Source organism: Sinocyclocheilus rhinocerous, unplaced genomic scaffold (genome assembly GCF_001515625.1).
Source record: "Sinocyclocheilus rhinocerous isolate Xijiao unplaced genomic scaffold, SAMN03320098_v1.1 scaffold662, whole genome shotgun sequence".
In the NCBI taxonomy this organism is placed as follows: Eukaryota; Metazoa; Chordata; class Actinopteri; order Cypriniformes; family Cyprinidae; genus Sinocyclocheilus; species Sinocyclocheilus rhinocerous.
In genome coordinates, this window is record NW_015639782.1 from 974,632 (window position 1) to 988,436 (window position 13,805).

Below are 13,805 nucleotides of genomic sequence, written 5' to 3' on the forward strand. Positions count from 1 at the left end.
ATTTGCTCCATTAAAAACAAATGCGGAAAATCACAGAGTCTAGGGGCGTAGGCAGCGGACGGGCCTGACCCGCCCACTCTGATGAAAGAGTTTATTATATAAATATAATATTATTGTTTAATCTATTTTAACACAATTAGAGAACTATTATAACATCTCAAATAACTCAAATAAATGTGTTTTTGCATAATCCTTGATTGTTATCCAGGCTGTTTCGGGCATGTCGCGCATTTAAATTCGTGCGTGTTCATCCATTCAGTTGGACTGTAATTTGCAGATGTGTTAGAAAATGTTAGAAAAACAGCAGCAATGCATAATTCTGTAAAAAAAAAAAAAAAAAAAGAGGACTTTTAAAAACTAAGCCGGGAAATACTGTCAGGCCGATTATGAATGTCATTTGAGCTCAGTCAGTGTTTTCAGTCGGTGTTAAAAAGTCGTTTGGTATAAGACCAGCTGTTGCCAGTCGTCCTCACAAAGATTTTTTTTTAAATTAAATATTAAATTTTTTAAAATAAATGTTGTGACTGCCGGCGATTAACTGAACCTGTTTCCTAATTTGTAGGCCTATTAATTAAAATAACGAATTAACACATTTTAAAAAATCACAAACATGACATTTCTGAATAAAATAATTGTATAGCCTACACTCTAGTTATATCTAATTTGGCATTTTCAGTTAACATAGGCCTGTTACATTCTTCTTATTAGCCTATTAGGCCTATTATTATTAAGTTACTTTTATTATTAAATTAATGATTACAAATAGCCTAATTTACCCCGCAATAATTTCATAGCGCATCACCCCATAACTGACGCGATGCAGGGATAATAAAGAGTAGGCTAGCTTATTCCTCATTGAAAATGTTTTTAAAAGGACTTTCAAAACAGGTTTAATATACAATGAATTATAGGCCTATAATTAAAATGATTAACACTGCAATCATCAATGAAAAAGCTTTATTTCAAGCACCGACTTTTTTTTTTCAAGCTTCCGACCACCTGTTTAACACTATAGGCCTACGTTTCTTATTTATTTTTTTATTTTTTCCCACTAGCCTATGTTCGGGCCACAAGATAAATATTAAGGGAGTAGGCCTACATTAAAACATTTAGCTATATACCGTTATCAGCATATGAAGGAGATTCGTTTCTCGTCGTCTCTGAGAGAATATGCGCCGTTAATGCAGCGTCAGATGCCGAAAGCGCCGTCAGTTTTTACTTTCACTTTCTAGTGAATCGACTGAGATTAAGATTCACCGCATAACTCTTGCACAAAGTTTGCAGGTTGATTGTGTGATATCCATTGGCTCGCCTTCCTGGTTTAAAACAAATATTTACAATATTGCGACATCCAGCTCCCCTATGCCACTGGACTCCTCTGTTAGTTAGCCTGGTGCCCGCTCACTTTTGCCCAGGCCCGCCCAAAAATAAAATTCTGGCTACGCCACTGCTGTGGTTTAAAACAAATATTTACAATATTGCGACATCCAGCTCCCCAAACCACCAACACTCGAGTTCGCTGTTGGGGGCCGCGGATGTGCGCTACGCCACTGGACTCCTCTGTTAGTTAGCCTGGTGCCCGCTCACTTTTGCCCAGGCCCGCCCAAAAATAAAATTCTGGCTACGCCACTGGTCTAGACAGAAACCCCTGCCTCTTGGATGGCTTTGGTTCTTTCTCTGGGACAGAAACTCAGACCGGCTCTCCGCTGTCCCTCTGTTTACTGTGTCGCCATGGCAGCAGGAGGGACAACTCCAGGACATGATGTGGCTGTTTATAGACTGGACGGTCTGCAGGGACTAGATTGCTAGCAGAAGGATGACATCCAGTATGGCACGATTATCCTATGCACTTACGGAGACAATGTGACTCCCATTGAGAACATAGTCTGATGAAAACATTAGAAGTGATAGAATTTATTTATGCACTATTCCACAGAGAAAGAAAGGACAAAGACTTTAAAATCAATGATTGCTTTGACTTTTTTGGAGAGTCCAATCAGACACTTTTTGTTTATTAATCAATGGGTGGACATGTTGATATAAGCAGCAGCAATGGTTTAGGGCTCGTCTTTCCTTTATATAATTCAGTGACTTTATATTCTTTCTATTCTTAACCAATTAGCCTATATTAGAGCAATTGTCCGATTTTATCCAATCAGGGTCCATCAACAGTCTGGCACCAAACATAATGTTCAGTCAACAATCAGGTTTAAAGGCAGAGTGAGTGATTTCTGGTAGCCAATGTTGATATTTGAAATCACCAAAACAAACACGAAGTGTTTTTGAAAAATCACTTACTCTGCCTTTAATTTGCTGAACATATCACAGTGTTCTGTACTTTATAAACATTTGTTCCTGAATCGTGCATTATTAAATATAACAAATATCCATGTCATTACATAAATTACATGTGGTAAAGTTATGCACCAGGAACAGCACAGTTCAGATTCACTTCTGATCAGCTAGTGCTTAAGAACGGAAGACTGTCTGCCAACACTTAACTAAACCACAATGAAGGTCTCTGGTAGTCTTGATGGTTCGCAGATCCAGATTAAGTCCAGTACCACCATATGCATCTCTTAAACCAGAGCAGCATGTTGTTAATACATTCTCATACTGGTACAATATTACATTTGCACTGATGAGCAGTTCTTTATGAAACAGCATGCGCAGGATGTTACTGGTACATTAAGCACATTGACAGACACAGAGACTGCATAATTCCATTAGGTATAATATTGCCTAAATTACATATATTATTGGTTCATGTTTCTACTGACTGACACATTTACATTTCTTGCTTTACTGACTGGAATAAAACTGTTAGTCATAGTCTCACAGGAAAATTGAAACGCTGCATATTTTAAATTGAACATTTGAATATGAGTGTAATCACTGTGCCGAACAGATCAAAGACATAGAAAGTGAGCAATTAACAATATATTAAGTATATCATAATGAAAAACGTTTGATGAATGATCAAATAAACAAAAATAGATTTTTACGTACATTTCCTCACTCAAATTGAACCAATCGGAAGGCGACATATACAAAATACATGGCTGCCAATCGCAGATTAGTAATTATGACATCATGTGCTCCTCATTTTTGGCCATAAATAGATTACAGTGTGTAAACCAAAAGTGATGTGCAAGGAACCATAAATATTTATTATAGGCAGTTGAGACATTAATATGAGTCCGTTTACTACAGGTAACATGGCCATTTTGCAACATGCTTTTTGTTAGGGATATTGCAATCTCAAAAACGTTATCTCTTTAGATTGAAAAATATCAAAAATATTTTTCTCTTATCTGTAAAATCCTTCAATTGCTCAAAGGAATGTCTGGAGGAAAAACATAGTGCCTTAGAAAACCGGAGGTCATTCTTCTGAACCAAAAAGTTAATAACATACTGAAAAGATACATGTTGGCAGGAATGGTCATCTGTAATATCCACTGCCTGACACAAACATGACACTGCAATACTGTTTAGTCTATACAATCTAGATCAGATCAGACTCAGTGTACAAGAGGCACCAGTAGATAATTTCTCACCTACTGTATTTCATCCTTCCAATGAAAGAAAATGTGCCTCTTAATAAAGTACAAATAAATAGGGCACTTGATTACTCGTTATGTTGAAATTCATCAGCTTAACGAGAAGGCAAGCAAACTGATTTCTGTCAACTATGAGGGAAAATGTAGGCAACCAAATGTTTTAAAGCATTTACTGAAATTCCTAATTAATGTAATGCTTTCAGAATTGAATTATCAGCATATTTGAACCAAATGACATAAACGGTGCAATAACCCCTCGAAGGCCATTGGCTTTTCATCAGTTTCATCACTTTCCACAGTGTTGATGACTGGAACATGTCATGCTAATTCCAGCAGGTAGCTGTAGGTGACATTGTTCAGCTCTCCTCAGTAGATGTATAGGACCATCAGAGATGTGTACTGAAAAAGTCCACTTATAGCCGATTCGCATAGTTCCCAGGAAAGGTTCCAAAAAACGTTGTTCTCCTGGACGTTCCTAAAATATTAAATATGGAATGAGGCCAACTTTGTATGGTAAAAAAATATCATATAGTATATATGGTAAAGTATATATTTTTGTACAAATCCATCAATATATTTATCTCTCCAAACATCCATGGGCTGTTTGAACCATGACAGTGTTGACAGTATTTTTTTGGTTGGAGAATAGCACCAGCTAGTGGCAAATAAATGAACATCACTAAAACACTCCTTGTGTAGTAACCAGCAACCTGATGAAAATGGAGTTTACAGTCTTACCCACAAACCATCCATCATCACACTTCTCCATGACGTCAACAACATCACCCTCCTTCAGTTCCAGCTCATCTTCATTTCGTGGCATGTAGTTATACAGGGCTTGGAATCTGCGAGAGGAAAGGCTCTTTAAGTGTGCTTTCTAAATTAGGTTATATTACAGAATTGGGTCTTGTAATACTGACCAATTCCCACAATGGAATAATGTTAGCATAAAACAATAATCTTTGTGAAACAGAAGAAGACTTGAAATACTTACGGTTCCCCTGCACCTTGAAGCGGATCATGACCATATGCTTGTCTTTGGGACTGAAAAGAGAGAAAACAGGAAAGGCCATTTAAATGTTTCCATCTCTCTTTCTGCTGTATGTCCATCTGATACTGAGAGTTCCACTGTGCTCGTGGAGAACCACTGATGCAAAGCCTGAGGCCAGACCTGGATCAGCTGTGCATCTGAACTACGTACATGATCAGACCTGCCTAAATGTGTTTCAAAACTGAATTTAAAAAAGGAATTGCACTTTTTTTTAAAATACGTGTGAGATCCAGGACCACCGGGGCTCAAGTTATGGGTTTCTAAGCCATCAAACAACATATTTTCTAAAATATATCTGATTGGTGGACTTAGAAACAGTCGGGAAATGCCTTAAATCCTGAAAACGAGGACTGTACTCCCCTTGTTTGGAAGGAAATGTGGGGAATAGGCCGCTTGCCTGGCCCTGGGGAGTACACCTTGTTTAAGCTGTGTACACAGGAAAGATCATTGGGACAGTCCCATGAGTAATCCAGACACTCCAAACACTCATTATGCATTGCTTAAACCAATACTGCATGAACAAGCCAATCTTCTCAGCTGCTTTGAGCCCAAAAAAAAACAAAACAAAGACTACAGAAATCCACAATTTCTGATCTAGGAAGTCATGGACATGCAGGAAAATCACTTCCAGCATGCAGACCAAACAAAATGTTATCACTCTACAGTGATGTTAGGAATTAAATGTTATTTTCTCAACCACAAAATGCTCACAGACAGACAAGGCCATGGTGTTAAGAGTATCCCTTATTCACTGACTCAGCATGCCTCCATACATTACTGATGGAATGATATTGCGTACAGAAGCATCGCGCGACCATACGCTGACACAAATATATGCCAGTATATATTGTATCATTCCTAATATCATTATATCCAGCTATAGCAGCAAAAATGGAAAGAACTGCACTCAAAACAGTGAATTCCCAGGTCAAATACAGTGAATGACATTATGCGTTGTGCAGGGATACATTGAAAAGAAAGAAAACTGAATTTCCCTTGAGTCAGCTGTGCCATTATCACACAAGGTGCACATAACTCCCTACCCTATGAGATGGCGAAAAGTTTTGACCTCTAACAGGCGATCCGCAGGACCTCCTAGACATCACAGGGCTACGAGGGGGCTTACCAACAACCCCAACATCACGCCTTAACACAGACTGAAAGAACCAGAGCCAGGAGAAGATGACATGAATGTTATGTGCAGTCATATATAAACACAATTTACAAACACTGCTGTTCAAAAGAGTGGGGTCAGTACGTTATTTTTTAAAAAGAAACTAATTCTTTTATTCAGCAAGGGTGCATTAAATTGATCAAAAGTAAAAGTGACAGTAAAGAGTTAAACATTGTTACAAAAAATTTGAATGTTAAATAAATGCTGTTCTTTTGAACTTTCTATTCACCAAAGAATCCTGAAAAAATGTATCAACGTAAAAAATGTATTAAAATGTAAAAAAACGTTTTCGACATTGCAAATCAGCATATTAGAATGATTTCTGAAGGATCATGTGACACTGAAGACTAGAGTAATGATGCTGAAAATTCTGATGCTCTAAAATTTTAAAATATATTAAAACAGAAAATTGCTCCTTTAAATTGTAATGATATTTTACAATATCACTGTTCTTACTGTTTCTGATCAAAAATAAAATATAGCCTTGGTGAACATACAGTAACAGAAAATCTTACCAAATCTGAATTTTGAATGGTAGGGTAATAATTGATACAAAAAAGGGTTAACATGAGGGAGTGAATATTCTCTATACGATTTACTCATGGACAGAATTGTGCCTGTTTCTTTTTAGTCTAAATGTCTCATTATTTACCCAAGCATCCGTTGTGAGCGGTCTTTGTTTGTTCCCATGCCAGTGTACAGAACACTGAAGACTAGAGTAATGATGCTGAAAATTCTGATGCTCTAAAATTTTAAAATATATTAAAACAGAAAATTGCTCCTTTAAATTGTAATGATATTTTACAATATCACTGTTCTTACTGTTTCTGATCAAAAATAAAATATAGCCTTGGTGAACATACAGTAACAGAAAATCTTACCAAATCTGAATTTTGAATGGTAGGGTAATAATTGATACAAAAAAGGGTTAACATGAGGGAGTGAATATTCTCTATACGATTTACTCATGGACAGAATTGTGCCTGTTTCTTTTTAGTCTAAATGTCTCATTATTTACCCAAGCATCCGTTGTGAGCGGTCTTTGTTTGTTCCCATGCCAGTGTACAGAACTAATAGGGCATGGCCCATAAAGCTAATTTAAAGGATCCTAGGATTGTGGGTAGCGAATTTAAAAATGTTGGTTGGTGGGGGTTGGGTGATTTAAATATGTCTATGACTTACTAATAATGAATGAGTCTAGCTCCCCGTATAACTGTAATAATTTACTGTATGTCAGACATATGAACTACATTGTTCTAACTACATGAAACTACATGTTTCATTTATGAAGTGTGCACACTGTGGTGCAATAAATCTCTCATGGAAATGCATACCGCAGAAATGATGTACGTCAAGTGAACTTTAATAGGGAATGTTATGAAGTGGTAAGACTAGGGGGAAGGGTGGAGGAGGATGAGCGCTAGTACAGTCACTAACAAGCACCTTGTCTTTACCTTGACCTTTGGGGAGCGGAGGTCCTGTCGAGAGAACAGTTTTGCAGAGGGAGGGGGCGACTGTGAAACCCCGGGCAGTGGAGGGGTGGAGCGCGGGGAAGGGGGAGAGTATTTAGCCGATGAGGGCAGTGTGAACAGCAATGACATCTGTGAGGACAGGGGAGAGAGACGTGGAGAGGCATTCTGGGAAACTTCACCCTGCTGGTGTGGAGATGAAAACAGTTATTCATGCCAAAGACATATGTTCATCATCCTCTACAGATGCTTCAGAATTTAAAGGTGAAGTGTGTAATTTTTTGTGCCGTTAACTTCACCAAACAGAATTGCAAAAATGAGTGATGCATTGGAATTTTGGAAACTGAAAATATTCACAGTCAAAATGCAGCATCAACCCGCATTTGTTTCAGTCAAAATGAAAATTCATTTTCAGCTGAGGTGGACGATAGTGCTGGATTGGCAATATTGATTTCTCCTTTTTAATCAATCTCCATTTTGATGAGCCAAGATCTTTTTAGTCTACGCTGTTTTCTTTTTGTTGATGATGACTAAACAAAACTTCACTAAACATTATTTGTAGTGCACCCACCAACCAATATTCACAATAAGATTCTGAGTGGAAAGACATAAATAAAGAAGCTTCAAAACAATGTCACATAACATTACATTTACCTCAGGAAAGCCATTCAGTGTCAATAGCTTGTAAGTAAGCCAGAAAGAAATAACTCTAGAGAGGAGCATTTTGGCTAAATATATGCACAATATTATATATTCATTTTACTTTTACTTAACCTGTTGTCTTTATTTAATGAATAAATCTGTGATAAAAAAAAAGAAAAGAAACACGTTTTTATTACAGCCACATCTGATACAAAAACAGCTTTATATACAACTTTTTTGAGTGTTGACTGTTAAATAAATGTAATTAATTAATTGATTATTAAACTTTATTTTCAGTTTCACTTTTTGACTAAACTTTTAATTCTTTTAATTTTAATTTTTAGCAAAAATAATGACCAATGAAAATAAAAACCTAAGTACTTTGCCCATTTTCTATAGTTTGCTCCAAAAAGACGGAATTTAATATTTCGTAATATAAAAAAATTACACACTTCTCCTGTAAGGAAATCTATTTTGGCTGTTCATTTGGGCAGTACAACCACACAGCGAGCACTACCTCAATATCTGACCCCTCACTATGGGCAGGTTGGACTGGAGTAAATGTATTTGATGTCAATGGTTCATTTAAGAAGCTGCTGTCTTCATTCGGCTCCTCCTCTATAAACAGACTGGGAAGCTTTTCTGTTATATCTGGTTCCTGGCGATAAAATCCCTCCTCTTCTTTGAACGTGCCCTTTGATTGGCTGGCCTTAATAATTGACACTAACTCCTCACACAGATCATCCTCGTTGTCTTTAGGTGGAAGGATGTCCAATGGGGATTCGTGTGCCTCAAAAACAGCCAAGTCAATAGGGCTGGGCAGTTTAGCGGGGCCTGTCTCGCCTGGTTTGTGGAGGTCTTTGCGATCTGAGAACAACTGCAGTTCTTTCTCGGCTAAATCTGCTTTTTGGCTGGAGAGGATCTCTATGACACTGCTAGACCTGGGGCTGGAGTCAAATATGGGTGAGGTGGGCGAAGGAGTGAAGGAGGCGGAGGTGAGGTAAGGTTGAGGTGATGGGCTCGGATCGGGGGACATGTAGGACTTTGGGGAGGTGATGGGAATGAAGTGACCCTCTTTGAGCGCAGGAGTGAGGGCTGGAGAGCGGCCCAGCATGGAGGAGGCGGGAGAAGGGGAGATGGCAAAATCCAATACTTCATAGTATGGCTGGAAATTGGAAGGAAAGGGAGGAGGTGTGGGGGCAGGGGTTCCTGAAGGAGACAGACCCAGAGTGAGGGCCAACCACTTGCTGGTGATAGCCTGAAGGTGTGCGGCTCTTTGTGGACTGGGAGAGGATGAGGAGAGTGGACGGACAGATGGGGATGAAGAGTTGTAGAGGGTACGTGCAGATGATGGCTTAAGAGAGGAAGAAATAGAAAGTGATAGTGTTTATATACACTGGAAATTAAGAGAACTGAAAAGTGACAGGAGGATAGATGAAAAAATTCTGCAGAGTTACAAGAAAATCCCACCTAGAAAACCATGGTACAAAAACAACACTTTTTATTCAGTAAATCTTGACTAATTCCAGATGATTTAAGCAGTTTATATCTACAGTGTGGGGTTTGGATACTGTTATGCGTAGATTAATTACTATTTGGATGTATACAGAATCCCACCCATCATGTAAATTAGATTTCACATAATTTATGGCCATTATCAAAGGAAATTCCTAGAAAGCACTTCATTTTCCGTAGCTCTGCTACACAGCAGAAACGCTGTCATTGTGAACGCTTTATGCAGTCACATATTCAAATTATTGTAAAGGCTTTGCAGATGCAGTATGTGGGAAAACAGGCCTAAGACAGAAGACATGAGCTACAAGGAAGGATATGCCATAATGAATCATTTTTAGAGCACACTTGCTGTCTGTATGGATTTGTGAGGTGGAAACAACAACAAGGCCACTAAGAGGTCATCTATAAACCAGAGATAGGAGTATCCTGTCCTCATAATATGAGCCTTCCACATCTACCCGGGGGCTTTTCAAGAACTTTTTTCTCTTGTGAAAGTTGAAATGAAAAAATATTGGACAAAAATGACCTAGTAGGACATTTTCTGGACGATTGTGTGTATTGTGAATTTACATTGTCTCCAAAATGTTTTTATCTTTAAGCCATGTTTAAAAATGTATGAATCTTCGACTAATGTTTGACAACCAAAAAGTGTCCAAATACGTTGTAATTTTACTAGTACGCTACTGTTCATGTTTGCGGTCAGACTTTCATATTGTTACAAAAGATTCATATTTCCTTTGAATTTTCTATTCCCAAAAAATATATATTAAGCACAACTGTTTTCAACATTGAACCTTTACCAACCTAAAAAATCTTACCAGCTCCAGTGCTTAAAAAAACTTGCTTAAAAGTGTGCTTGTGCTATTGTTTTTTTAAATTAATGACATTGGTTTGATATTTTGTTATCTAATGCAATGATATTCATTTTTTTATATATATTAAAACTGTTTTCAACATTGAACCTTTACCAACCTAAAAAATCTTACCAGCTCCAGTGCTTAAAAAAACTTGCTTAAAAGTGTGCTTGTGCTATTGTTTTTTTAAATTAATGACATTGGTTTGATATTTTGTTATCTAATGCAATGATATTCATTTTTTTAAGTGTGGCTTAAGTGTCCAAATTCTTTATGGGGTCAATGTATGTACTGTAGTACAAAGTTAAAATGTGTTTGCTATAATAAGAAATGATACCAGTCCAGTTCAGTCATATTAGTTCACCTTCACAGAAACTTCCCTTTCAGTAACAGCAGGAGCTGAGCAGCACATGTATAGCACAGCAGGTCATGTCCATGTTTTAATTAGCTATACTGGATAATGGCAGGACGTGTGATTAATCTGATCTAATCCTGCTGGACTCATCTCGTGTGAGTGAAGGAATAAGCCTTTACTTCTTTGTTCTTTAGATGGAATTTACAACTCAAGGGCATTTAATCTGAATTCAGGCTTATCTTACACAACAAGCCAAAGGTAATCTAAAGATGACAGAGGTGCTCTATTTTGGCACTGGGACAGTTGCCATCTGAGAAAGGATTAATTTTATACTTGCCACCTTGTTGGCACTGATAGTACTGTACATGAGCTATGGCAATATGAGTAACATGATATGCATCAGAGGCTTTAGTGCCTCTGATGCCACTGTTTGTCGGCACGGATCGTGTATTTAAAGTATAAATCAGTATTTACCCAGATAAGATTATATAGTCACTGGATCAAAGTATATTTTGTGGATGTATGTTACCTGAAATTCGGATATCTGTAGTCACCATAATATAAACCTCATGAGTAATATGAGATGTGTTTTAGACATTTTAGGTACATTTTAAGTGGAATTGCAGATGAAAACATACCTTACTGTTCAGTCTGTCACTGGAGTAGCTGGAGGGTATACTGGGCCCAGGAGGTTGACCGGTACTTTGTACTAAAGTCTTCTTAACGATGTCCACATATGACACAGGAAAAATCCCTTGTTTGTTTGTACCTGGGATTTTGCCCTCAAACCAGTTCTTATCCACCTGCCGCAACAGAACAACACGCTCACCCTGGAAGACACCAACACAAGATATTAGGTGGTATATTTGGTGGATCGAAACCAAAATTTTAGTACAAAATCATAACCAATTATAATGTATTTGATGTTTAATATGCAACTATATGGAGAAGTCGTTAATGGTTGAGGCAAAACTTTTTAAAGGTGTTTAATGTCTTGTTGCTTTATTTCTTTTCAAGAGTTCATTAGAACATTAGCATTCAGTAAAAAGTGAGAATTATTTAGCAAAAGACATGCTCTTAAGTGGTAAGAGACATTAAGAAGTGGATTAATGAGCACATGCTGAAACTAAAAGATATTTATGACAGCAGTACTAAGAAAATGTTTACTTTTCTTAATGAAAGTTCCACATTAGTATCAGCATTAAAGCTGTAGCGGGCAATTGCTTCTCCAATTTCTTTGCTTTGGGCTGTTTGTTTTTTTGTTATCTAATGCAATGATATTCATTTTTTTAAGTGTGGCTTAAGTGTCCAAATTCTTTATGGGGTCAATGTATGTACTGTAGTACAAAGTTAAAATGTGTTTGCTATAATAAGAAATGATACCAGTCCAGTTCAGTCATATTAGTTCACCTTCACAGAAACTTCCCTTTCAGTAACAGCAGGAGCTGAGCAGCACATGTATAGCACAGCAGGTCATGTCCATGTTTTAATTAGCTATACTGGATAATGGCAGGACGTGTGATTAATCTGATCTAATCCTGCTGGACTCATCTCATGTGAGCGAAGGAATAAGCCTTTACTTCTTTGTTCTTTAGATGGAATTTACAACTCAAGGGCATTTAATCTGAATTCAGGCTTATCTTACACAACAAGCCAAAGGTAATCTAAAGATGACAGAGGTGCTCTATTTTGGCACTGGGACAGTTGCCATCTGAGAAAGGATTAATTTTATACTTGCCACCTTGTTGGCACTGATAGTACTGTACATGAGCTATGGCAATATGAGTAACATGATATGCATCAGAGGCTTTAGTGCCTCTGATGCCACCGTTTGTCGGCACGGATCGTGTATTTAAAGTATAAATCAGTATTTACCCAGATAAGATTATACAGTCACTGGATCAAAGTATATTTTGTGGATGTATGTTACCTGAAATTCGGATATCTGTAGTCACCATAATATAAACCTCATGAGTAATATGAGATGTGTTTTAGACATTTTAGGTACATTTTAAGTGGAATTGCAGATGAAAACATACCTTACTGTTCAGTCTGTCACTGGAGTAGCTGGAGGGTATACTGGGCCCAGGAGGTTGACCGGTACTTTGTACTAAAGTCTTCTTAACGATGTCCACATATGACACAGGAAAAATCCCTTGTTTGTTTGTACCTGGGATTTTGCCCTCAAACCAGTTCTTATCCACCTGCCGCAACAGAACAACACGCTCACCCTGGAAGACACCAACACAAGATATTAGGTGGTATATTTGGTGGATCGAAACCAAAATTTTAGTACAAAATCATAACCAATTATAATGTATTTGATGTTTAATATGCAACTATATGGAGAAGTCGTTAATGGTTGAGGCAAAACTTTTTAAAGGTGTTTAATGTCTTGTTGCTTTATTTCTTTTCAAGAGTTCATTAGAACATTAGCATTCAGTAAAAAGTGAGAATTATTTAGCAAAAGACATGCTCTTAAGTGGTAAGAGACATTAAGAAGTGGATTAATGAGCACATGCTGAAACTAAAAGATATTTATGACAGCAGTACTAAGAAAATGTTTACTTTTCTTAATGAAAGTTCCACATTAGTATCAGCATTAAAGCTGTAGCGGGCAATTGCTTCTCCAATTTCTTTGCTTTGGGCTGGTGGTGGAGGTCTCACTGGCTGATGTCTCTCTGAAGGAGGGATTTTCTGTGAAGAGACAGAAGTTAAAAGAGGCAGACTTCAGACTTCAGAAGATAAATTAAATCATAATGATATTATATATATATATATATATATATACAAAGACAAAAAAACACTCTTGAATAAGATTTTTGGTTATCCTTTTATGATGGACTGTAGCATGAAACGTTACATCACCATACGAAATGACGGTTGACTGGTTTGTTCGATTTGCATTGTACCACCCCCTTTTTTGCTTTTGTTTGTTAAAGTTTTACGGAACCTGGTCTTCCATCTTTAATTGAACATCCCACGGTGGGCTGTAACAGTGTGCCAATAAGCTAAACCAGACTATCTTTTAAAGGGATAGTTCACCCAAAAATAATCTGATCTGTCATTAATTACTCACCCTCATGTCATTCCAAACCCGTAAGACCTTCGTTCATCTTCAGAACACAAATTAAGATATTTTTGATGAAATCCGAGAGCTCTCTGACCCTGCATAGACAGCAATG

The 13,805-nt window shown here is 37.4% G+C and overlaps 1 protein-coding gene across 1 annotated transcript in view; it reads right to left on the minus strand.

Moving 5' to 3' along the window:
• Window positions 1-2,279: 2,279 nt before the first annotated feature.
• LOC107752042 (sorbin and SH3 domain-containing protein 2-like) overlaps window positions 2,280-13,805 on the minus strand; it is a 59,559-nt gene continuing 48,033 nt past the window's right edge. Inside the window, exons 22-29 of the mRNA XM_016567893.1 lie at window positions 13,189-13,317; window positions 12,660-12,851; window positions 8,414-9,250; window positions 7,240-7,440; window positions 5,655-5,768; window positions 4,555-4,604; window positions 4,299-4,405; window positions 2,280-4,035 (exon numbers count right to left, since the gene is read on the minus strand). Of these exons, the coding sequence (XP_016423379.1) occupies window positions 3,974-4,035; window positions 4,299-4,405; window positions 4,555-4,604; window positions 5,655-5,768; window positions 7,240-7,440; window positions 8,414-9,250; window positions 12,660-12,851; window positions 13,189-13,317 (1,692 nt within the window). The 3' untranslated portion in view covers window positions 2,280-3,973. The remainder of the gene's footprint in view (window positions 4,036-4,298; window positions 4,406-4,554; window positions 4,605-5,654; window positions 5,769-7,239; window positions 7,441-8,413; window positions 9,251-12,659; window positions 12,852-13,188; window positions 13,318-13,805) is intronic.